The 21,560-nt window shown below is 40.1% G+C and overlaps 13 protein-coding genes across 13 annotated transcripts; 5 read left to right on the top strand and 8 right to left on the bottom strand.

The window, feature by feature from the left end:
- Positions 1-244: 244 nt before the first annotated feature.
- On the bottom strand, positions 245-4,264 carry PAS_chr2-2_0423 (uncharacterized protein; the record flags this gene model as incomplete). Its single annotated transcript, XM_002491721.1, has 1 exon — positions 245-4,264. One exon carries the CDS (start codon positions 4,262-4,264, stop codon positions 245-247), a length of 4,020 nt encoding a protein of 1,339 aa, XP_002491766.1.
- A 1,012-nt stretch (positions 4,265-5,276) lies between these two features.
- PAS_chr2-2_0424 (Splicing factor, component of the U4/U6-U5 snRNP complex) lies at positions 5,277-6,551 on the top strand (the record flags this gene model as incomplete). Its single annotated transcript, XM_002491720.1, has 1 exon — positions 5,277-6,551. The coding sequence occupies one exon, from the start codon at positions 5,277-5,279 to the stop codon at positions 6,549-6,551; it is 1,275 nt and encodes a 424-aa protein (XP_002491765.1).
- PAS_chr2-2_0425 (Nuclear protein that acts as a heterodimer with Uba2p to activate Smt3p (SUMO)) lies at positions 6,548-7,653 on the bottom strand (the record flags this gene model as incomplete). The annotated part of the gene is made up of 2 exons (XM_002491719.1): positions 6,548-7,569; positions 7,635-7,653. The coding sequence occupies 2 exons, from the start codon at positions 7,651-7,653 to the stop codon at positions 6,548-6,550; spliced, it is 1,041 nt and encodes a 346-aa protein (XP_002491764.1).
- Positions 7,654-8,025: 372 nt separating this feature from the next.
- PAS_chr2-2_0426 (Subunit of a possibly tetrameric trichostatin A-sensitive class II histone deacetylase complex) lies at positions 8,026-10,023 on the top strand (the record flags this gene model as incomplete). The annotated part of the gene is made up of 1 exon (XM_002491718.1): positions 8,026-10,023. The coding sequence occupies one exon, from the start codon at positions 8,026-8,028 to the stop codon at positions 10,021-10,023; it is 1,998 nt and encodes a 665-aa protein (XP_002491763.1).
- A 754-nt stretch (positions 10,024-10,777) lies between these two features.
- On the bottom strand, positions 10,778-11,941 carry PAS_chr2-2_0427 (GPI transamidase subunit; the record flags this gene model as incomplete). Its single annotated transcript, XM_002491717.1, has 1 exon — positions 10,778-11,941. The coding sequence occupies one exon, from the start codon at positions 11,939-11,941 to the stop codon at positions 10,778-10,780; it is 1,164 nt and encodes a 387-aa protein (XP_002491762.1).
- Positions 11,942-12,098: 157 nt separating this feature from the next.
- Positions 12,099-12,827, bottom strand: PAS_chr2-2_0428 (Hypothetical protein; the record flags this gene model as incomplete). Its single annotated transcript, XM_002491716.1, has 1 exon — positions 12,099-12,827. The coding sequence occupies one exon, from the start codon at positions 12,825-12,827 to the stop codon at positions 12,099-12,101; it is 729 nt and encodes a 242-aa protein (XP_002491761.1).
- Positions 12,828-13,247: 420 nt separating this feature from the next.
- Positions 13,248-13,520, bottom strand: PAS_chr2-2_0429 (Core Sm protein Sm F; the record flags this gene model as incomplete). Its single annotated transcript, XM_002491715.1, has 1 exon — positions 13,248-13,520. One exon carries the CDS (start codon positions 13,518-13,520, stop codon positions 13,248-13,250), a length of 273 nt encoding a protein of 90 aa, XP_002491760.1.
- A 246-nt stretch (positions 13,521-13,766) lies between these two features.
- Positions 13,767-14,825, bottom strand: PAS_chr2-2_0430 (Subunit 2 of the ubiquinol cytochrome-c reductase complex; the record flags this gene model as incomplete). Its single annotated transcript, XM_002491714.1, has 1 exon — positions 13,767-14,825. The coding sequence occupies one exon, from the start codon at positions 14,823-14,825 to the stop codon at positions 13,767-13,769; it is 1,059 nt and encodes a 352-aa protein (XP_002491759.1).
- Positions 14,826-14,976: 151 nt separating this feature from the next.
- On the top strand, positions 14,977-16,866 carry PAS_chr2-2_0431 (RNA polymerase III subunit C82; the record flags this gene model as incomplete). The annotated part of the gene is made up of 1 exon (XM_002491713.1): positions 14,977-16,866. One exon carries the CDS (start codon positions 14,977-14,979, stop codon positions 16,864-16,866), a length of 1,890 nt encoding a protein of 629 aa, XP_002491758.1.
- Positions 16,867-17,007: 141 nt separating this feature from the next.
- Positions 17,008-18,837, top strand: PAS_chr2-2_0432 (Regulatory subunit of the Atg1p signaling complex; the record flags this gene model as incomplete). The annotated part of the gene is made up of 1 exon (XM_002491712.1): positions 17,008-18,837. The coding sequence occupies one exon, from the start codon at positions 17,008-17,010 to the stop codon at positions 18,835-18,837; it is 1,830 nt and encodes a 609-aa protein (XP_002491757.1).
- A 209-nt stretch (positions 18,838-19,046) lies between these two features.
- PAS_chr2-2_0433 (Transcription factor IIIA (TFIIIA), essential protein with nine C2H2 Zn-fingers) lies at positions 19,047-20,126 on the bottom strand (the record flags this gene model as incomplete). Its single annotated transcript, XM_002491711.1, has 1 exon — positions 19,047-20,126. One exon carries the CDS (start codon positions 20,124-20,126, stop codon positions 19,047-19,049), a length of 1,080 nt encoding a protein of 359 aa, XP_002491756.1.
- Positions 20,127-20,342: 216 nt separating this feature from the next.
- On the top strand, positions 20,343-20,810 carry PAS_chr2-2_0434 (RNA polymerase subunit ABC23, common to RNA polymerases I, II, and III; the record flags this gene model as incomplete). Its single annotated transcript, XM_002491710.1, has 1 exon — positions 20,343-20,810. One exon carries the CDS (start codon positions 20,343-20,345, stop codon positions 20,808-20,810), a length of 468 nt encoding a protein of 155 aa, XP_002491755.1.
- Positions 20,811-20,945: 135 nt separating this feature from the next.
- PAS_chr2-2_0435 (Hypothetical protein) lies at positions 20,946-21,413 on the bottom strand (the record flags this gene model as incomplete). Its single annotated transcript, XM_002491709.1, has 1 exon — positions 20,946-21,413. The coding sequence occupies one exon, from the start codon at positions 21,411-21,413 to the stop codon at positions 20,946-20,948; it is 468 nt and encodes a 155-aa protein (XP_002491754.1).
- Between the last annotated feature and the right edge of the window lie 147 nt (positions 21,414-21,560).

Raw genomic sequence — 21,560 nt, 5'->3', positions numbered from 1 at the left:
TGTATCAGCGCCATGTAATGACGAACAATGCTTATGACTCTTTTATCTTGCTTCTTAAAAGCGCCATTCATCACGAAAACATTAATATCACCAGATGATAAAATGAAGTCCAGAATTGCATTTTATTCTAAGAAAAATGAATAGGAAAGAAAAATTAATAGAGCTAGAATGGTTTTTACTTTTCAATCGAAAATCATACTTAACAATAAAGGACCTAATGGCTAGAAGTTGCTTAAGAATGAGTTCAAACAGCATGCTGAGCAGCGTACCTACTCGAGAGAGAACCCTTTCCAACAAACAAATCTTCCCCTTGAGACTTATTAGTCACTTTGTGAGGATTCGTGTCATGAATGCTCCCCCACCCTCCACCTCCTGGAGTCATCAGCACAATTCGATCTCCTGGAATCATATCAACAGTATTTTTTCCTCCTAAGTTGTAATTTTTGTATCCCATAATGTTCCCTTGAAGATCCAAACTTTGTCTCTTTAAAATGTTCAGACCTCTTGCACCGCAGCCACCTCCTTTCAAGCCAAATGGGGCATTGACTCGTCGTTCCGACAAAATAGAAGCCTTCACTGGTATACGGAATTCAATCTCTCGGACCACTCCACAACCTCCCACATGAAGGCCTTGCCCTCCGGAACCTGGCCTGACACTAAATTCATGAACAATAGCAGGGTAGCGCTTCTCAAAGATCTCAACATCAGTCATCCTAGTGTTAGTCATATTGGTATGAACTGCATCAGTACCGTTCCAACCAGGCCCAGCTCCGTGCCCACCGGCAATAGTTTCGTAATATGAATTAGTCTTCCTTGCTCCTTGAGGAAGATTGTAGCTCGACCCAAAGGTGAAATTGTTACAGTCACCTTGAGAGGCGGCCATAACTCTTAATGTTTTCAATATCACATCTGTGACCCTCTGTGAAGTGATGACGTTCCCTGCTACTACAGCACATCCATCATCAGGGCAAAGTATACTGCTTGGCGGAATGTTGACCCGAACTGGCTTAAGACATCCTTGATTCAACGGAATGTTGTCATCCACCAAGCAACGAAGACAATATATAATTGCGGAATAGGTAATAGACTCCGGTGCGTTCAAGTTTCCATAAACTTGATGCGAAGTTCCCGAAAAATCAAAAATGGTTTCTTCTGTCTTTAAGTTATAAGAGATTCGTAAATGAATCTGAGAACCATCGTCTAAAAATTCAGAGCCCTCTGCATAAAGGATGCCATTACGCGTCTCTACATCGTCAACAAGTTTTCTGGTAAAAAGGTCTCTCAGCATGTTTTTAACGGTTTCTTGAGCGTTATCCTGTATAGCTTTCATATATTTGGAGACGACAGGTAAGCCAAATTCTTGTATTAGGTTCATGAGCAAACTAATACCTTTTTGATTTGCAGCAATCTCAGCTTTGAGGTCAGACAAATTATCGGAAATACTTCTTGATCCATGGCATCCAGGGTACTTCGACGGTTGGTCTACAAACAAGTTTACAACATGGCCTTCTCGAAACTCTCCATTTTCAACCAGTAGCTCTGAGTAAACTATAGCACCTTCCTCATATAGTTCCTTCGAGTCTGGAGGCATAGATCCAGGAGAGTTCATTTTACCACCAATATCAGAGAAATGTGCTCTTGAAGCCACATAGAAAATAATTTTGGAGTCCTGATCGTCAAAAACTGGAGTGATAACAGTGATATCGGGTAAATGCGTTCCACCCGTCTTCTTTGAAGGGTGATTGGTGAACAGCACATCTCCCTTCTTCAACTTTCCTTTCCAAAGTTCAGATTGCCTAGATATACAAGTAGACATTGACCCCAAATGGACCGGAACATGAGGAGCATTAGCAACTAAATTGCCTTCATCATCAAAAAGAGCACATGAAAAATCCAGCCTCTCTTTAACATTTGTGGAAACTGAAGTCTTTTGAAGAGATACTCCCATCTGTTCTGCAATATCCATAAATCGATGGCTAAATATTGAAAGTAGAATTGGATCAATTGGAATGCCTACTTCATGTAATGGCTTTTCATAGCTGTAAGTACTTTCTGCCTTACTGACCAGAAGATGGTTAGTCAGAACAACAGCTTCATAATTGGGAGGAATGACATTTGTTTGAGTTTGATCAGCAATAATAGACGGTCCCTTAATTCTACTGCCAATAAGAAGCTTTTCCAACCTATATACAGGAGTTTTTAGCCTTTTGGTACCAAATAAAGTGTTCTTACTCAAATCTGAGAGACATGAATCAACCAGTTGAATTCTACCAGAAGCCCTCAAACTCTCAAACTCATCATCTAGAAAGCTGTTCTTGCTCACTGTAGAATCATTCCTACCAATTCCTCGGACTCTGAGGTCATCAATCAAGACTTCTTTATCTCGACAAATGAAACCAAATTCTCGTTTGTGGTGTTCTTCAAACGTGGCCAAAAAAGTCGTCTCTTCAACATTCGGAATCATCAAAGACGACTCTGTTCCTTTATACCTCAAATTCAAATATAGCTGCAGTTCAATAGTTCTCTCAGTAAAGCCTTCTTTGATTAACTTTCGCTTTACCTGATCTTTCAACTCCTCAAAAGGCAGTAGAAGGTAGCTTTCGTCATCAAGCAATACCATCGATGTTGGTTGTCTGGCTTCTTCAACAACATCTGCTAGAGCCATCCCGTAAGCAGAAAGAACAGATGAATATCTATGGATAATTACAGTGCGAATACCCAAACTCTCAGCTACAGCAACAGCATGCTGCCCTCCTACTCCTCCAAATGACACCAGTCTATGTTGTAATAAATTAAAACCTTTTGCCTCTGTTATCGCCCTGATCGGCTTTGCCATAGTTTCATTGGCAACTTCAATAAACCCTAGAGCTACTTTTTCTGTTGACATTTTTTGAGAAACACTGTCATTGATTTTATTTGTGAGTTCAACAAATGCTTTTGTGACACCATCTAAATCCAAAGTTTGGTCCTCTGAGGTACCAAAGACCTTGGGGAAATATTCAGGTACTAGTCTTCCCAAAAACAAATTGGCGTCAGTTATGGTTAACGGTCCATTCCTACGATAGCAAAGTGGTCCAGGATCTGAAGATGCGGATTCAGGACCTGCTTTAAACAATCCATTACGAAAGGACAATATTGAACCGCCTCCAGCAGCAACTGTGTTGATATCTAATTGGGGAGCTTGAATAGTGATACCTGCAGTTACGGTTTCAAAAACATGTTCAAATTCACCATCGGCACCAATACGAGAAACATCCGTCGAAGTGCCACCCATATCAAAACCAATCAAAGGAATCTTCAGTTTTGGATTGTAACAAGTCTTAAGATAACCCACAACACCGCCAGCTGGTCCAGACAAAATAGCCCTAAGTCCAGAGAATGACAGTGCGTCTACTAGACCGCCATCTGATTGCATAAATTGCGTTCTCACTCCAGAGTAATTGGATTGAGATTCATCGTAAATTCCATTTTGTAAACCAAGTTGGAATCCCGCTAAGTACTTTTTTATCTCGGGCGTCAAGTAAGCATCAGCAATACATGAATTAGCTCGTGAAACAAACTTGATGATAGGAGACAATGACGAAGATAAAGAAATTTGAGTAAATCCAATTTCCTTTGCAATTCGACCGATTATTGCTTCGTGCTCAGGGTAAAGATAAGAGTGAACAAGGCAGACACCGATAGATCTCACCCCTCGTTTGTATACAAGCCGAAGAAGACTCGCTACTTCAGCTTCGTTAACCTTCTTGATTAGTCTCACAGTTTCTCCTGTGCGACCCTTGACTAGATAATCATTGTTGGGTGGAGACACAGCACGAGGATCGGGATCTTCAGTATAGTCTTCCAGTGTGATTCTTTCATCAATTTCTATAACCGAGTCGTAAAGCACATCTGGTTTTGTAATTGACAAGTCAAAGATTTTGGGTCTTGTTTGATCCCCTATAATTAGACAATCTTTGAAACCTTTCGTGGTTACTAAGACGCATCTTTCTCCTTTTCTTTCCAAAAGAGCATTGGTGGCTACTGTGGTACCCATCAAAATGACCCGAACATCACTCATATCCAAAGGCTGGCCTCTGGGTATCTTCTTCTTGCGAAATATTTCTAAGAGTCGCCTAATCCCTTCCAAAGGGGCATCTGGATAATTATTTGGATTTACCGATAAAATTTTCAAAATAACGTCATCTTCAGCCTTACCTGTCCCCGGATTCCCTATACAATCTGTAAAAGTTCCTCCTCTGTCTATCGCAATTTTGATCGACATTGAAGGGGAAATAACTGCTAATAATTGTAGACCTGAACTCAAAGAAATGGCGAGCACGAATTTTTGGGAGAATATTCACTTTGAGTATCGAAGGGGGACAAGGAAGGCGTATCTTGTAAATTTACTAACTCTATTTAATCCTGCTATAACACCGCACCTTTCGATATGTGGGCATCCGATTTCTATCTGATATAAAGGTACTGTTTTAAGTTCAGTTTCTCCGATAACAAACAAGTACGAGCTATGGGCAACTGTCCCTGATCATATTGATCACATCGATTCTATAACAGTAATTTGCAAGCCGGACAATTGTGCTATCTACAAATTTCCAAAGCTTATCAGAACGCATTTTTGTAGTTGGTAGCTTCAATGACTCATTGGGATAGCTATGCAGTATCCATTCATCGACATTGAAGTTCCTATTTTCCTAAGACAGTGGCAAATTTCGCAACTTTGAAACTGCCCGACAATTGACCCAAGCTACGAGCTTGGATTGATTTCTGATAACATGCCCAACCTTGATAGTGACGGAATGTAATCCTGTAAATTCGTTAAGGTACAGTTTCGCTGACTACTAGATATATTCAGTTATTTTTCAACCATACTAGATGATGACCAGAAAACTAAAAATCCTATGTTCGTGGCGTTAGCTTCAACTTTAAAGCAAGGATCACGTTTCTTGTGGAGGGAGTGTCTGGCCCTGGTATTGATCGATTCTCGTTATTATATGGTTTAATCGTCGAATAGTGTGGTGTAGGTTCTGCATAAGAAAAAAAGCTAATAACAAAGAATTGTATTTTCAAAATCGCTTTGTCAATTAAGTAACGACTAGGAGGGTGTTAAGGACGCATTGGAGGATTCTCTTCGCTTTTAGACACCGAACTCTGCAAAGAGAATGGAAATTTAGCGCGGAAGTTTTGGCTTTTGCTTTACATTAAATTGTTAAATCTGCCCAAACTTGACATTTTGCAGTATCAACTCCACGAAACCCAGATAAGAAAACAATTTGCAAATGCAAACGTTCACCAAGAATCGGAGTGCTTCCAGAAGTCCAAGGGAATTAAATGAACAAATTATGAGCCACAGCGAATATGATGAGAATAAGCAAAGGGTATCAGAAGCAACATCTGCAGATCGCTTTTATGAGCCTAAGCTTTCATCCTACCCCAATGTGTCTATAGAAGAATCAGATGAAAATGAGGAATTCTACACACCAGGATCCGAGAATTTATACCATTGTCGCATGAGAATTGCCAAGTGGTCATTAAAACAGACTTCAAGGATGCACAAAGGCTTTAGACTGTTTGTAAAAAACAATAGTTTGAATGAGATTTTAATGGAGAAACGCAGGGTTAATGCACTGTATTCCACATTTTGTTTAAATAATTCCCAGTCTCTAACAGGTCGATGTATCTCTATTGTAAGAGTATCACCGGATGACCAAGCAGTCGCTGCAGGTTCTTGGGATGGTAATACGTACATCTTGAATTCTCAAGACCTAAGCCTGCGAAGAGTTTTATATGGAAACAATAGCAAAATAGGTGGCATTGATTGGTACTATGACAGCAGGATCATAGCGACTAGCCAAAGCGATGGTACTATCAACCTATTTCAGTACAACACAGACACAGATACTAAAAATACTGAGACCAATAACTCCAGAGATTCGAAACTACAGGGCCACAACGACCGTGTTGCAAGACTCTCTTTCCATCCTATGGGTCGTTACTTAGCGAGTGCTTCATTCGATTCAACATGGCGGTACTGGGATGTAGAAACACAGCAACAATTACTTCTTCAAGAAGGCCACACAAAACCAGTGTTCACAGTAGAGCACCAACCAAATGGATCTTTGATATCATCGGCAGGGCTAGACGGTATTGTTAAAATATGGGATTTGAGGTTGGGAAAGTGTATTTCGAACCTAGAGGGTCACATGGGGTCTATTTACGGTTCATCTTGGAGGTACAATGGATATGAATTAGCCACAGCCTCGAGTGATGGCAGCATTAAAATCTGGGATATGCGAATGCAAAAAGAAAAAGTATCCATTCCTGCTCACTCCAAACTTATTTCAGATGTCAGGTTGCTAGATAATGTAATGATTAGTTCCAGTTACGATAATACTATCAATATATTCAGCAGTGATAACTGGGTCAAGATTAAAACTATCAAGGGCCATACAGACAAGGTGATGAGTTGTGACATCACGAAAAGTGGCCAGTCAATTTTCAGCTCAGGATGGGATAGAACAATTAAGCTGTATAAATCAGCAAAAGAGTACTAAATAGTATAGATAGGCATTTCTGCTTTCTTTCCGTTAAATATAAGTAGATTGTTAATAGGATTTTCCCTCTTGCTGAGCATGTTAATTACATCCTGAGACAAACATCCGGCTAATATAGCCGCCACGGGTTGGAACTCACAACCAAATTGCCTTGCAACATCTTGAAGAATTAAATCGTTGAGATCTAGACTCGTGAGACCCAATTTACGAGCAATTTCATTAGCAAATTCTAGAAGTTCCAATTTAGTAACCTGAACGGTTCCAATTGGATAGTTGTATGAGGTTGGGATTTTCAGGCATCCTAGAAGAACGATTAGAGTGCTGTCAATCTTGTTTAATTTTTTCATGGTCGGAAAAAACTCCTTTAATTTAGGTTTCTCCAAGATTCTGTCGAAAGAAGTGTAATAGTTTTGAATGAGGCAATCTTCGTACTCCACATCATTCTCAGTTTTTTCTTCAACATGCACAATTTCTCTGACTGAGTTTGAACGACCAGGCTTCCTTCTGATTCTATTTTTCGCAAGTCGTAGATGAGAACTGTGGTCTATTAGATCGACAAAGATCATTCCATATAGACCATGTGTATTGACAACGTAGAGAGGTATATTCAACGATCGAGATGTGCGGCTTATACTTTCGATCTGAGTAGCATCAAATTCGGTGCAAATAATTATATCAAATCGATTAAACCATGCTTGTGATTTTTCTGCCCATGTACAAGTATCTGTAACAATATCAACACGAGGATTAAGTTCCTGAATTCGTTCTTTGACAGTGCTATCCAGTTTTGAACATCCCAGCAATGAAACGTCAAAGAAAAAATTTCCACTCAAGTCTTGTTCTAAAATCTTCCCCGAATCAATAATGGTGAGAAATCCCAGCCCTCCCAGCACTAGATTTTTAACTATTTCTGCTCCAACACAAGAGAAGTTGATTACAAGAATATGGCTACTTCGAATCCGATGCTGCGCTTCGAAGCCCCATAGCCTAATTTGCCTATCATAAAGGGCAATTTCACCTAACAGTCAGTCAGTACAATTGCTGTAATCTTGTGCAATATTTGAATAGTCCCAAGGAACGTACCTTTCGTAAGGTTTACCATTATCAATAGTGTTGAGTTGTGACCATATTTTTATTCTCGACTCTGAAAAACAGAACTATCACGTGACAAACCATAACACTAATCAAATCATCACTGAACATGTAAATAATTACGACTATAATGATTCGATTGATAGTCTGGCAGGTACTCAATTCTCCTTTAAATGTCTCTTGAGTTTTTCTTTTTTTTTTTTCTAAGTGTAGTATTTCCCTTTCGTTTTTGTTAACACTCACAGAGAGTTTCGTGAGGTGGAAACTTGTTTGTGCATCACTACACCAATACTTGGGGTTAACATAACTAAGCTGTTCAAGCAATAATCCTGACTGGACCAAAAGCTGATTTGACTGCATCTACAATTACTTCATCATCGGGATGGACCTTTTGCGAATACTGGATACCACTCCCGAACCTCCGATTATCGATCCAAGCCATTTCAATCTTGAGTATGATGTCAGAAATGGAGATTACAGATTAATCACTCCACTAAGTGATTTCCAGAAAGAATTAATTGATCAGATAGTGTCCTTGCATTATAGTGATATTCTGAAGTTCTATGAGCGAATTGGTCAAGATGAAAAGAATCAATTAGAAAGTACCCAGGATCAAGTAATCTTAGACAGTTTAGAGACTCTACTATTAAATACTCAACTAGTAGTCAACCATCCTTATTTACTGATAACACACTACATGCCAAAATCTTTGGTGACAAGAGATATTTCACAATTATTGAGTGCCACAAGTGGTAAGTTTAAAATACTGGGATACTTGATGGAGAGTTACATCGAGTGCAGAAATAAACTATACAAAGACAAAAAACGCCGAACTAATGGTGCAGGAAGCGCAACCAGTTCACCCCCCGAAACCCACATTGTTGTGGTCTCCCGTCCTGGAAAAACTGTAGATTTGTTGGAAGGGTTTCTAACTAGCTTCAAGGTTAACATTCGGAAATACCACGGTACTAAACCTAGAGATATGAATAGAAAATTACACAACGTGACTGTCCATCTGATACCTTCCAAGAAGGAAGAAATGAACAAAGAGATGATGAAAGAGCTGCTGGAAAACCGTATCTCCGTTTGCTTCCTATTTGACATTACGTGCCTTAATAATAGTGGACAAGACCAAGATATGAATGATTTCATCCTTGCATTACTGTTCAACAAAAGGGAAGCTAGAAGTTCACCAGCACCCATGGTGAGGCTAGTTCCCATTAACACGGTGGACCATATTGCAATTTATTTCAGAGAGAAGAGCAATTCCAACCGTGATTCCTTAACTCGATATTTAAAGCCGATGATTGCTGCAATCGTCGTATTACGAGACAGGGTTGGTGTTATACCTAGCGAATTACGACCGATATATGCTACCAACTTGTCTTATTTAAATGACTGGCTATCATCTTTGGATACAGACAAAATACTGGACTGGCCTTTACCCCAATTGCCTTCGATTCCAGAATTCACATCGCTGGATGTAGAAATGTCTTTATTGACTGAGGTTCGATATGATCCTGAGGAAGATCAAAAAGTGAACGAACATGACGATGTGGAACTTGTATTAAGAAATATGGTTAAAAAACAACGAGAGCAACAACACATACTGTACTATGAGCTCAAACGTCTTGTGCAGGATTATTTAACAAACCCGTTGAAGATTCGAAACGTAGCTTTCGTTATTGGAATACACAATATGAATGACGCAAGCCCTTTGCAGTCGAGACTTCTAACCCATACGTTGATACATCAATTTGGAGTCCATTCTATGGTTTTAAGAACAAGAAATGACCATCTGCGGACATTTGACTGCATCACCAAAATTAGAAATACGGACGTTTTGACAGTCTATCAGCAAATGTCCAAAATTGCGGATGATATCAATGTAATACAAAGGAAAATGAACTACTTAGATGCTAGGATAGGTAAAGCCAGTAAGATTGCAAAATCTTTTGAAGGGATCTTCACGTGCTTAAAGAATGAAGTGGTTTCTCTACCTGTGAACAACTCACAGGTAACTGTGTATTCTGAGTTCTACAATTTTCAAGCCTTGGTTAAGGGTATGAGACATCGAAAAACCAATTTGATAAATGAAAGTACATATCTGAAAGAGCAGATCGATGAAGCCATCAAATCAACCAATGATTCGCACCAAAAACTAGAGGTGCTACATGCTAACCTACGAATGGAAAGTATGTGTGTGTCAGGGTTGAATTACCGTCCGCATGGCAAGTTAGATAAAGACGAAGAACTGTCCAGTCTGAAAGACGAGGTTTCAAGATTAACATGTTTACAAGAAAAACAATCGAACCGAATTGGTTTGATCTTGGGAAAAATAAATGATACTCACCTTAGGGCAAGATTAAATAAAAAATGATTCCGCAAACGGGAAATAGAACTTGACCTAGTACCTATGTTCACCTCTGCAAATGAACTGAAAGGTGTCTTTTTCAGGTGGCAATTTCCTTCAGACTATTGAATACTGGCTCAAGAAAAAAAAACTGATTTATTCACGTTAACATTAAATAACACAAATACCTATGTTCTGCAATTGAGGACACCGGAAGAGCGATGAAGTAATAACGTGATAGCGGGTGATATATAGTTCAATATGAGTTATATTCTTTACTTACGCCACTGAGGCTTGGGATGTCCTTCGAAGCGCAATCTGAAAAAGTACAAAATGGCTCGGAGCAGCTCAATTGAAACCTGGCATGTATTCTGCCGCCACTATAAACTCACTCCAGGGCCATGTGATAGCACGAAGAGAAGAACAAGAACGGTATCACTGCTAGAACTTGCGGGACTGTCAATTTCCCATCTCATAATTGAATCAAACAAAAGAAATCAAGGAACTAGACTCATCATATAACTGAATTTGCACGATGATCAAACTTAGGCCAGTTTAGCAACGTGCTTTGGCTCAAAGACGTTCACCATGTGTACTTAGGGATGAAATTCCTTTCGGATTATTTGCTCTCGCCATCGCATCACAGTACTGTCCGTCCTTCGATCCCTTATGATAGCTTTGAAGATACCATCCTGCTATGGAGCCCACGCATTATTTGTTTTTTCGTTTCATCTCTTTATGATCATAAGTGCTCCTTTAACGAAGTATGAATGCATTATTGCTAAATCTGAGTCAGCCTCTTTCTAGAGAACCCATAACATGCTCGGTGACTATTTTGAATCATCGCCCATATGAAATCCATGAGCACAGCCACCTGTATAAAGCTGAACACCAAACCAATTGCATAAAAAAAGTTTGCGTTTCCTGATGACAGATTAATCCACATAAAGTAAAATGTAGGCAGCATTAATAAAAGTACCATATTCGCAAGATAACTTAATAGTAACGGAAACTTCAAGTCATGAAAGCATAGACTCCAGAGAGGTACATAAGAGTGAACAAGTATATGATCCGCAATAACTGGATATGGTTTGAAGATAGCTTCAAGAGCAAGAATAACCCAAATGGAAAAAATAAGTCCCTTGCGATAATCTTGTCTTCCTTGGAATTTGAGAGTTAGTGGTATCACATAAACAAATGTGTAAAGATTGAACATTACGATAAAGAAATTGTGGAAAAATTCGAATATCTCTGTGAAAAAGTACCACCACAAACCTAAATTCGGAGTTATAGTAGTGAAACTTGAGAGTTCCCTGTAGTACGTGAAGAACTCTTCCTTACTTTGTGTGGTTAATAACATTATTGCAACTGTGGTAGCCGCAAAGACTAATAGTGTTTTAATCACAATTAAAGTACACTGCGTTTCTTTGTAGATATAAGTTAGTATAGGCACCATGAGGTACCAAGAGTAGTACGTGAAATAGGCAGATGTGGCAATAAATATGGCTGAAAGACAATAGCATGAAACTGTGAGTGCATTGAGGGCCGCAACTATGAACAAGTTGTTGAAAATTGTGGTAGTTTTGCTGACCAACGAGAGTAACACCAAAGGATTGAACAAGTAGAGCTTCAATATTCTCTCCCTATCGACCTTTGTAAATCTCCCAATTGTAGATACCAAAAGATATGCTATAGAAATGTCCACAACAGAGTAGATCAAGTTTGTCAAAAACTGATCATTATTAATCAAGTTCAAGATTGTAATCAGAAGTGGACTGGTTGTTACTGTGTGCCTGATGTGTTGAAGAAAAAACTCCTCTTGCAGCTGCTTGTAAGAATTGGTTGGCGTTGAAAACAAGACTGAATCTTGTATGATGCTTTCAATATCAGCAGGTATAGTCAGAAATAAAGCCAGTCGAAGGAAAAGTGCTGGCAACATAAACATGCTAAGAGGTGACAAGAAACTTTTTCGTTTAGTGAAGACGAAGAGGCGAAATTCTTAGTTTCTTATACCAGAGAGTTAGGTATTCGAGCTCTGACAGAGCCACTTACTGTAGTGAAAATGGTGCCAACTTACGTTTCTACAGATATAATATAATCCATCATCTCTTTGGAGACCTATCACGAAGGTATTGAGGGAAAAGATCCTCCTCATCATTTGAAACGATTTGCTGACCATTAGCATACTGAGGAAATAGATCCTCCTCATTTCTTGTCTTGAATGCCTTACTAGAACCTAGCCTATGAAATAGCATATTGGCATCGCTACGCCGTACTTCCTGGTCCCTTCCAGTAACTAGTTCCCCTGTTATTAAATCTTCAGTTGTTTGTATCGGTTTCGAAACCACTGAATCTCTTTCTCGGTATCTACCTTTTCTTGCTCCAGATGAGAACTCAGGCTCACCATGGAGTAAATAATAGCGGGATTTTGCTTTTGCATTGAGCTCTTTCTTATCATCGGTACGAGCCTGTCTTACATGAAGTATTACCTTATCATCGTCAGTATCTCGACCATCATCCTTGGATTTGCGTCGATAAGGTTGGGCCAAACGTTCCTCGTGGAGGGGTAGATCTTGAGTTGAAAGTAACCTTAACGCTTTTAGGGCACCCTCACTTGAGATAAAGTTAATAACCACGCTTTCGTCATTAACCCATTGAATTCGATATTTAAAGTCTTCGAAGAGATGTCTAGTGGAAAAAGTGTAACCTTCTTTGAGGTGAGCGTCAAGATAATGCTTTATATCTGAGGTAGAAAGTTGACCAACACCTCTAATGAATACCGCGTTTGGACGCTGTTCTACCTTGGAAATTTGACCACCTGTTAACTCCATATATCCTCAATTGAACGAATAAGGTCACCGAGAATGAAGTCGTTTCGACTGAATAGGTTTACCTACAAAGGAGTAGCTCGCGAAAATTTTCTGGCGTACACAGTGTACAAAAAATTTTGAGCTGATTACGATGTAAAAGCAATATATAAACAATAATATAAAAACCAAACCAACAGACACTGTATCTAGAGCAAACACAAGTTTTGCTCTCGATTTTTTAATGTTTCATTAGTGAAATTCACATTTTATGGTATAGATTATCATAGATAAGAAGCCCGATGAACTATTTGAATTAATTTTCGCGAGAAAGATGAATTGAATAGTTAAGGACTGAACTTAGCACCAAAAAGACTACAAATAACGACTTTGGGACAGCCTAGAAACAAAGACGAACGATAAGAACGGTAAATCTTAGATCTCTCACTGAGCTTTACTGGTGTGAACATGCTCTTCAGTCGTGGAGATCCATAGCACATTATTGCAGCGTATGAATAGGTCACTTCCAAGTGGCGTTAGCTCTTCTGTTATAGGATCAAACTCCTTAGTGCTACTGTCGAGTGACAGGTTCATGTAGTTGTCCACACTGAGTAGAAAGCCATGATATTCCACATTTGATGATTTCAGTTTGACAATGACAGATCTGTTAATTAGGGACTTCAAAAATGGTTTCGGGTTTATTGGATTAAACGACATTTGGAAAAGAAACAAAGTTCGCGCCGAGAGTTTCTAAACTTTTTTGATAAATCTGTGCTTCATAAAGGTAGTAAAAAGCGTGTAAGGTAATTTTTTGTTCAGTGGGCGAAAGTATTCGCTCGCATGTTTGTTGAACAGATTTAGTGTTTTCTATACATACCTAGAGCAAAGTTAAGGTAAATTATCGAATAGTATTTTGAACCTAAATAAGTGAATATATTTAAAGGACAATCAACGGCACTGTATCTACAATTCGTCTAAGTAAGGAACACCGTCCACATCACCAACGACAACGAGATTAGTCTTAGAAAGGTTAGCTGCTGAACTTCCTTCTATTTTAACAGACAAGCTCTGCCTGGCAACTTGAGTAGCGGCCAAGTGGGCATAGGTCATAGTGATATCAGAAAGAGCCTTCTTGAGATCTCTCAACCGAGCGGTGACCTCCTTGGTAGAACCACTAACTGAAGCATAAAACAACGCACCATTGTCATAACTAAGTACTTTCGAATCAAAGCCGCGAGCAACCAGGTTAGAAACAACCAGTTGATAAGAGGCAAGATTTGAAATGTCTAAAGGGACACCTAAGACAGCTGTGGTGGCACCAACACGGCGAATCCGAGACTCAACACCTAAAAATTGTTTTTGAGGAATAGAAGGAGGACCATTGCCAACAGAAAGGTCAGAAAATGAAGAATCTGCAACAAATGAGCTCAAATCTGCCTCATTCAAATTGGACCCTGTAACAAGAATATTATCCCGCGTATACACTTGCGCAGCATAGGCCTTCAACGACTCGTGAGAGAAATGGCTTACTCCGTCATATAATAGAGGGTTTCCCAGGCCACGGCGGAAGGAAATAGAATGTAATTCCTCGAGAGCAACAAATGATGAAGAGCCATTAGCAATGATATAATCCGCTAAGGCTGCTGGCTTGATAATTTCTGCATACTCATAGGGCTTGTATACAGTCTTGGTGAGTAAGTCAGCAATAGAAGAAACGAAAAACGGTGCATGTTCCTTAAGAAATGTGGCAGATAAAATGATAGAATCTCGGGTTACCTTAGACTGAACTTGCCCACCTAGTAACTCAGATTCCCTATGAAGGCGCAGGGCAGACTTGGAGTCTGTGTCGGCCACAGCGTTGGATCTTGACAATAAGTGAGCCAAGCCAGCAGGGGATGCTTTGGAACCTGCGTTTGCGACAACAATACGAACCGATGCCAATGGAGCCGACAGGAGGGTACTAGAAGTACTGGTGACCTTAACAGGTGCAGTGGCGTAGGATCTAGTGATGTTCTTCAACATGGCTTTTGAGTGTATGTAATGAAGAGAAAGAGTTGGTTTTGATTGGTCGAGGGCTTAGGTAAGGTAAATATCAGCAAGGCGCTGACATAATCTGCAGTTTATGGCATTCTGATTATATAATCTATTTCAAATTTTCTCTCTCTTTTCCCCCATGGACAAAGACTATAACAGGAGCCAATCTCCTGAGTCATACCTATACACGACGTTAGTCAGACAGGTCGTAGGGCCTGTGGCGAGCGATGTAATAGGGCTACTAATGGCGAAAGGCCGCTTGACAGTGGGTCGTTTAGGAAACACTTTAGGCATACCTCAACGTAAGGTTCACGCTGCTCTGGTAGCTTTGATTCAGTTAAGTTGTGTGGTGTATTATACCGAGAAAAAAACTAATAGTCATTCTAATGAAAATGATGGCGACAAGTCTAAAAAGAACTCGGCCGGGCAAACCTGGTATTATTTCCATGAAACCGGTCCTCTTCTCCTTCTTTATGGAGGAGAAATGATTGCAGTTGTGCGGCACGAACATGGTCCAGATGCTGCTACACTCCTTCAAGCTGTGATTACTTCAGGGCATGTCAGACTTGGTGACCTAGAACGTGATGACAATGGTGTGGAGATCCATAATGCTGCACGGCATTTGATTGAAGATGATTGGTTAATTCCTACTGGATCAGAGGGGTTTCAAGGGGTACAAGATCAATGGGATGATCTCTATAGAACCACCCAGGCTAGTTATCATAAAGAGCACTTAGGTCAAACGATAAGTGATGTAAAGCGTACCGCGCAGGTTCGAGAGGAAACTTGTATTGCTTTTATCAGAAAAATGACAGAGTCTTTGGATCATCTAAGAATGGGCCTGGTCAGCTCCAATGTAACAAGTGAGTCACCTTCTATCTCAAAAGTAAGGCGTAACGTAGCGCTAGCTGTTAATTTCGATCGCTTTCTCAAGCACAAGCGTACCTTACAATTGACTAATTTGGCACGTCATCGTTTAGGTTCTGTAGCAGGACAAGTCTACCAGGCTGCACTTTCCATCGTGGAACGTCATACAAAATCTCCTCTTAACATGCATGTAACAGTTTTACTACGACTAGTAGCCGGATCTGGTCAATCTACGACCACAGGATTATCACCAGCTACTGTTCGTGAAACTTTGGAGAGGCAACGTGACAATGATTGTAACCCCGAAGTTACGTTTCACCCGAGTGATGTTCTAAGTAAATTATCTCCCGAGTATCGCCGAGCTCTTGATTCCACGATTTGGAGTGAAGCTTTTTCGACTGGAAAGCGTCCCATTGTTTCTTCAGAGCACACAGCAGCATCGGTTCATAAGAAAATCAAACTCGAAGATAATTGCTCCGGTTCCAACTTACTTGCTCCCGTCAATGTAGCCCGTTACGCTGAAGAAGATCCAGCTAGGATGCCGAAGTTGCAGGCGCTGCTTGAACTTCTAGCCAAAGATTCATCAGTTCCATTCCTTGCACATGGAGACCATGGCACTTTCTTCGTGCCTTTTACTGATTTGGCCCCTGTGATCAATATACAAGTATACAAATCATGCATCGGAACAGTTCTGGGGGCTTCCTGCCTAAGAATACTTAACTGCATCATCGATCATAGACTTATTGATGAGAAAATGTTAGCAAACAAGGTACTCATGAAAGCAAGTGAAATCAGAACAAATTTGGCCAAACTTATTGAATTTCAGATTATAGAAATACAAGAAGTTCCGAAAACTCAAGATCGGAATGCACTTCGCTCAGTTTTTGCTTTTCGCCACCGCTTTGATCTTGGAACAAATTTAATGTTAAAGTCTTTGGCGTTCAACGCAGCTCAAGTACTGGAAAGTTTAACAGCTCTTAAAATTGACAACAAAATTCTTCTTGATAAGGTTAGTCGAGATGATGTTCAGGGCAAAGAACTAGAGTTTCTACAACCTTCTGAACTGAAACAAATGGAATTTGTGTATCAACATGAACTAAGAAGTTATGGTCAGCTGAGTAGGATATTGGCATCCCTTGATGCATTAAAATTTTGTACCTAGATAATTGTTGATTACTTCATCTCGTGTTTCCCTATCGCGGGCATTTGTCGCATCCGACATTCAAGAGTCCGAATTATTAAATCGCTATCTAACATGTCTCTTGTTCTATGAACTATCAATTATCGATCGTAATCTTTTACAATGTCCAAAACAAATTCGACGGTAAAAGGAAGGCCCAAACTAGTTCAATCTGTGAACGGATTTTTTTCCAAAGGTGCGAATGTGGTTACACACGGACGATTTTTTTCATCCGAACCTTCTAAAAGTGAAGATTCAGGTCTGGATTTTGTTAAACCCAATAAATGGTTCAACTTACTGGTTCCAGAACTGTCCTCTAGTGCTAAGATTGCATTATCTCGTTGGAAAGGTAATGACCTACTAACGATCCCACCCATGGTTTTAGAAGTTTTTCTGGTAGTTCCAACAGAGCATTCAGATAGTCTGGTCCTTCGTGGGGGAGCCGATGGATTGAGCCAAGATGATGTCGTCATCAACGTTGGTAACTACGAGCGCAACGAGATTGTTCTAGAACGATGGTTACTAGAATTTGATTTGACTACCCTGGACAAAAATTCTACTGAGATCTACGGTATTTACAAGAAAATGATCATTCTTTTTCGCAATCTCTACACATTTGTACGATTGATGCCTGCATTTAGGCTCTTTCAAGAGGGGAACTGGAAAATAGGGACTCGAACATTAGATGGTAGCGAGCCAATCTCCAGCAAAGATCGAATTGGTTTAAGTGATTCGTTCCTGGGCGAATCGAAGAATTCAGAAGAGCAAGATCAAAGTCAGTGCTATTATTCCCATTTGAGCCAAAAAAAATTTCGATCTATAACCACTTCAATGGGTAGTTTGAAGATCAGTTGCAGCTTCCGTAGAAATACTGCCTTTCGGTGGGCAAGCACACGTCGAAAAGCGCGTGATAACACGGTCACAGGTGGGCTTTCTCGGGCTGTTGGAATACAACCTTTCAAGACTGGTGTTTTATCGTCCAGCCCTGGTCGTAGTCCCGGTCATGGCTTCACTGCGACACTTTGTGCCCGGACTGAGTCACAGCCTATCCCTCTTCAAATTCATCATCGCTCAAGCTCTAACGCTTCCCTTGTACAACTTCTTCGGAATCCAAGAAATAGCATTCCAACGTCAATAAACTCCGTGCTTGAGGACCATTCAACAATCTCTCCAGCAACAAAATTCTCTTCCTCTTTTAGGTTAGCACGCAGAGGGAGTCTCCATTCCCGAACATCGGTCGATCGTCGTTCAAGTGACTTATCATCGTCTGACATAGACCCAGACCAATTCTACGTCGATGAAGATATAAATGACCTCATGCGTATGATTGATGCCAGGCCGAATTTAAGGCTTTCCTCAGCACGGTCACGTGAAACTTCACCGTCATCTCTGAATCGATTTCAACTCTTACAGAAAACTCATGATATCTTGAGTGATTCGGTACATGCAAGTTTACCCACAAGTGCCCATGGAGTTCTCTCATTGTCCCCATCACGAAGGTATTCCATATCACCTCCAACCATGGGGCCAGGCTCATCTACAGCCTCAATCTCTCAATCTTTAACTTACGCACGAATGGATCACCAGGACTCCGCACAATCAGCCAATTCTATCCGTGACATTTTGCAGAGTTCGAGCCGACGTAACTCTTCTTCCAACAGACGAGGATCTGGCCAGTCGCCAAGGCCTGGAACAATACTAGGACTACCATCCGGGCTAGGCTCTGGTGACAGTGCGATATCTGATGAGGCTTCTAAAGAACATGTTTATGAAGAGCACGCAATAATTGATGATGATGAGGAGGAGGAAGACATGATCACTCAAAGAAATTTGAATCATCTATTGAAGTACAGAAAACTTCGCCTTCAAGATACGAAAAAAAGCAAAGAGATCACGATCAAAGAAGAGGATGACGATTTGTTGTTCACAATGAGCGACATGAATCTTAGCTGATTTTAAAGTACAATAAAGCTCATTCTAACTCATTCTTCGCCGGTCTGCTTTCTACGAAGACTCTCTGGCCGAATCCCTTCTGTTCTTCTGAGGTCAATTTGTTGGCAGCATTGTCACCAGCATCGGTGATGGTCTCCTTCTAAGCGAAGAGTTTCCACAGTATGGTGTGTAGTTGCAGGTCATCAAATTTTTTATCTCCTGCCCAACTGTCAACTATTCGCCGTATCCGATGAACTTTCCGCTTGGCCCAGAGAAATTCCCATCCTCTCTTTGTAATAGTAATGCCATTTTAAATGTCTTCGTAAATCGTATTGTCTCCTGAAACATCGATTGCAATGCTTAAAGGTACATCGTATGGGCCTTACGTCATAGTTGGATGCTATCAGCGTTGAAAGATGATTCCCAGAAGTAATGTTCATTAACTGATTAGACCTGTGTTGACGAACTATGTGTGCCTCCAGATTCATTCTCTGGGTTAATATTTCCCCAGTAATTTTGTCATCTTCTGGAAATGCGAATTCCTTTCCAACTACAATTCTCCGAGTCGGCACCAGCACAGCCGTATCCTCGACCGCTAACCAGTATGGTACGTAATTGTGTACTTTATTATAGTGGTTTAATAGGTGTTCCTTTTCACTGAATACATTCGAGTCACAATTACGACAACGCCAAGCATTCATGATTGGTGGAACTTCATCGCTATTTGTAGGATCCCGTAGGCATGAGTACCTATATGGTTTCGAAAATGTAAAAGAGAAAGTTTCATCACCATGTGCTTGAGTTTCATGCTCTCTCAACTTATGACAATCCTTAAAACTCTGAAAGCAACCCTGATGAGTACATGAAAACCTATTGACAACCTGATCACCATGGTGTCGATCAACATGCAGAGATAGGCGGTCTTTTCTAGTAAAACGCTTAGAGCAAAAATGACATTTCTGTTCATCTTTGTGATGAACCCATTTAATATGAGCCTTAAGCGATTGCGGCCAGGAGAATGTCTCATTACAATCCGCAAAGGTACACTGGAACGTTGGTACATGTGTTTTTTCATGGCGAGAAAGATGTTGGGATAAATTAAATCCCTTTTTACAAAGTTTGCACTGGAAAGGTTTATCGTCATTGGGTAGGTGCTTAAGTGCATGCCTTTTCAAGTGATCTTTCCTTAAAAAAGTTTCCTTGCACAATAAGCAAGAAAATGGTCGGTTGTTGGTATGTGACCTGGCATGTTGCGCTAAAAGTGAAGGTTTCTTGTAGGTCTTATCACACTCTAAACATTGGTACAACATGATCTCAAAAGACCAATTTATAGTTTTAGGGTGAAACAAGCAATTGTGTTTTTTGTGTTTCCTGCTTCGTGCTTCGTGCTTAAATTCAAGAATGAAAAAGATTTCAACAAACCAAGGTTGTAGTGTCCTGACCAATATCAGCAATTCCCAGTACTAATAGACTTTTCAGCATTCTTTCATTTCCTGCTGTGAATCTCCTACAGTTTTCTAGAGAAGATGTCAGAGGACGAAGCTTTTAATGAACAAACAGAGAATTTTGAAAATTTTGAGGACGAGCATTTCAGCGATGACAACTTTGAAGATAGAAGCACGCAACCGGAGGATTATGCGGTCGGTGTGACCGCAGATGGAAGGCAAATCATTAACGGAGATGGAATTCAGGAAGTTAATGGAACAATAAAAGCACATAGAAAAAGGTCGAATAAAGAACTCGCTATTCTCAAGGAAGAAAGGACCACAACACCTTACCTGACAAAATATGAACGTGCACGAATTCTGGGTACTAGAGCCTTGCAAATCTCCATGAACGCCCCGGTTTTGGTTGATATAGAAGGCGAAACAGATCCACTACAAATTGCCATGAAAGAACTTTCCCAGAGAAAAATCCCACTAGTTATCCGCAGGTATTTGCCCGATGGCTCATATGAAGATTGGGGGTGCGACGAATTAATAGTTGATAATTGATTGTTATCACAAGAAACTAAAAAAACCTTAGTAGAAAAAATAGTTATTGTGTGCAGAAAAGTTGAAACACTTATAATAAACGTTGCTAAAAGCCACTATTCAGAAACAATCCCTCTTGCTACGTTCCGGTTGATATTACAGCTGCTTTTTAAGATACTTTTCATTTCGAAAGACAATTTCACCAGTCAAGTGGTTTTCCTTAGAAAACTCACTCAAAACTTCTTGCACTTCCAAAGTGTCGTCCAAAGTCTCACTAAATGCTTGTTTGCCAATTTCTTCCTCTCCAAACACAGTAAGAGCCTCTCTCATCTTTCTTGTCTCTGTCATCCGCTCAATCTTTGAGCTCATGAACTTTAAGAACATAGTAAACGATATGCCAGAATTCGAATCTGGATGTTGTTCTTCAAACATTGTAATCACGTCTTTCTCTGTCTTCGAATCACCAAGGCTGTTAAATATTTGCGTTAAGTCATTGATTGAAATTTTGCCATCGGAATCCTGATCCATAATCTCAAAAATGGCCTGCAGTTTCTCTATCTGCTCTTCATTCAAGTTATCCATGGCAATTTTAGTTTGTTCACAACAGCGAATCGAATCGTACATCCTGCTGCTTTATCAGCATTTAATCAAATAACGTGAGTACACAATAATTTTCTAGGAAGAATGGTATGAATCTGTTTCATTATTGGTTTCAAATAAGTGTGACATGAGTTTGAAAGTGAAAGTATATGGTAACCCACAAAAAAATCA

This window comes from Komagataella phaffii, chromosome 2 (genome assembly GCF_000027005.1).
Source record: "Komagataella phaffii GS115 chromosome 2, complete sequence".
Classification (NCBI taxonomy): domain Eukaryota; kingdom Fungi; phylum Ascomycota; class Pichiomycetes; order Pichiales; family Pichiaceae; genus Komagataella; species Komagataella phaffii.
Note: the sequence above shows the minus strand (reverse complement) of the source record. Positions and strands in the feature narration are given on the sequence as shown.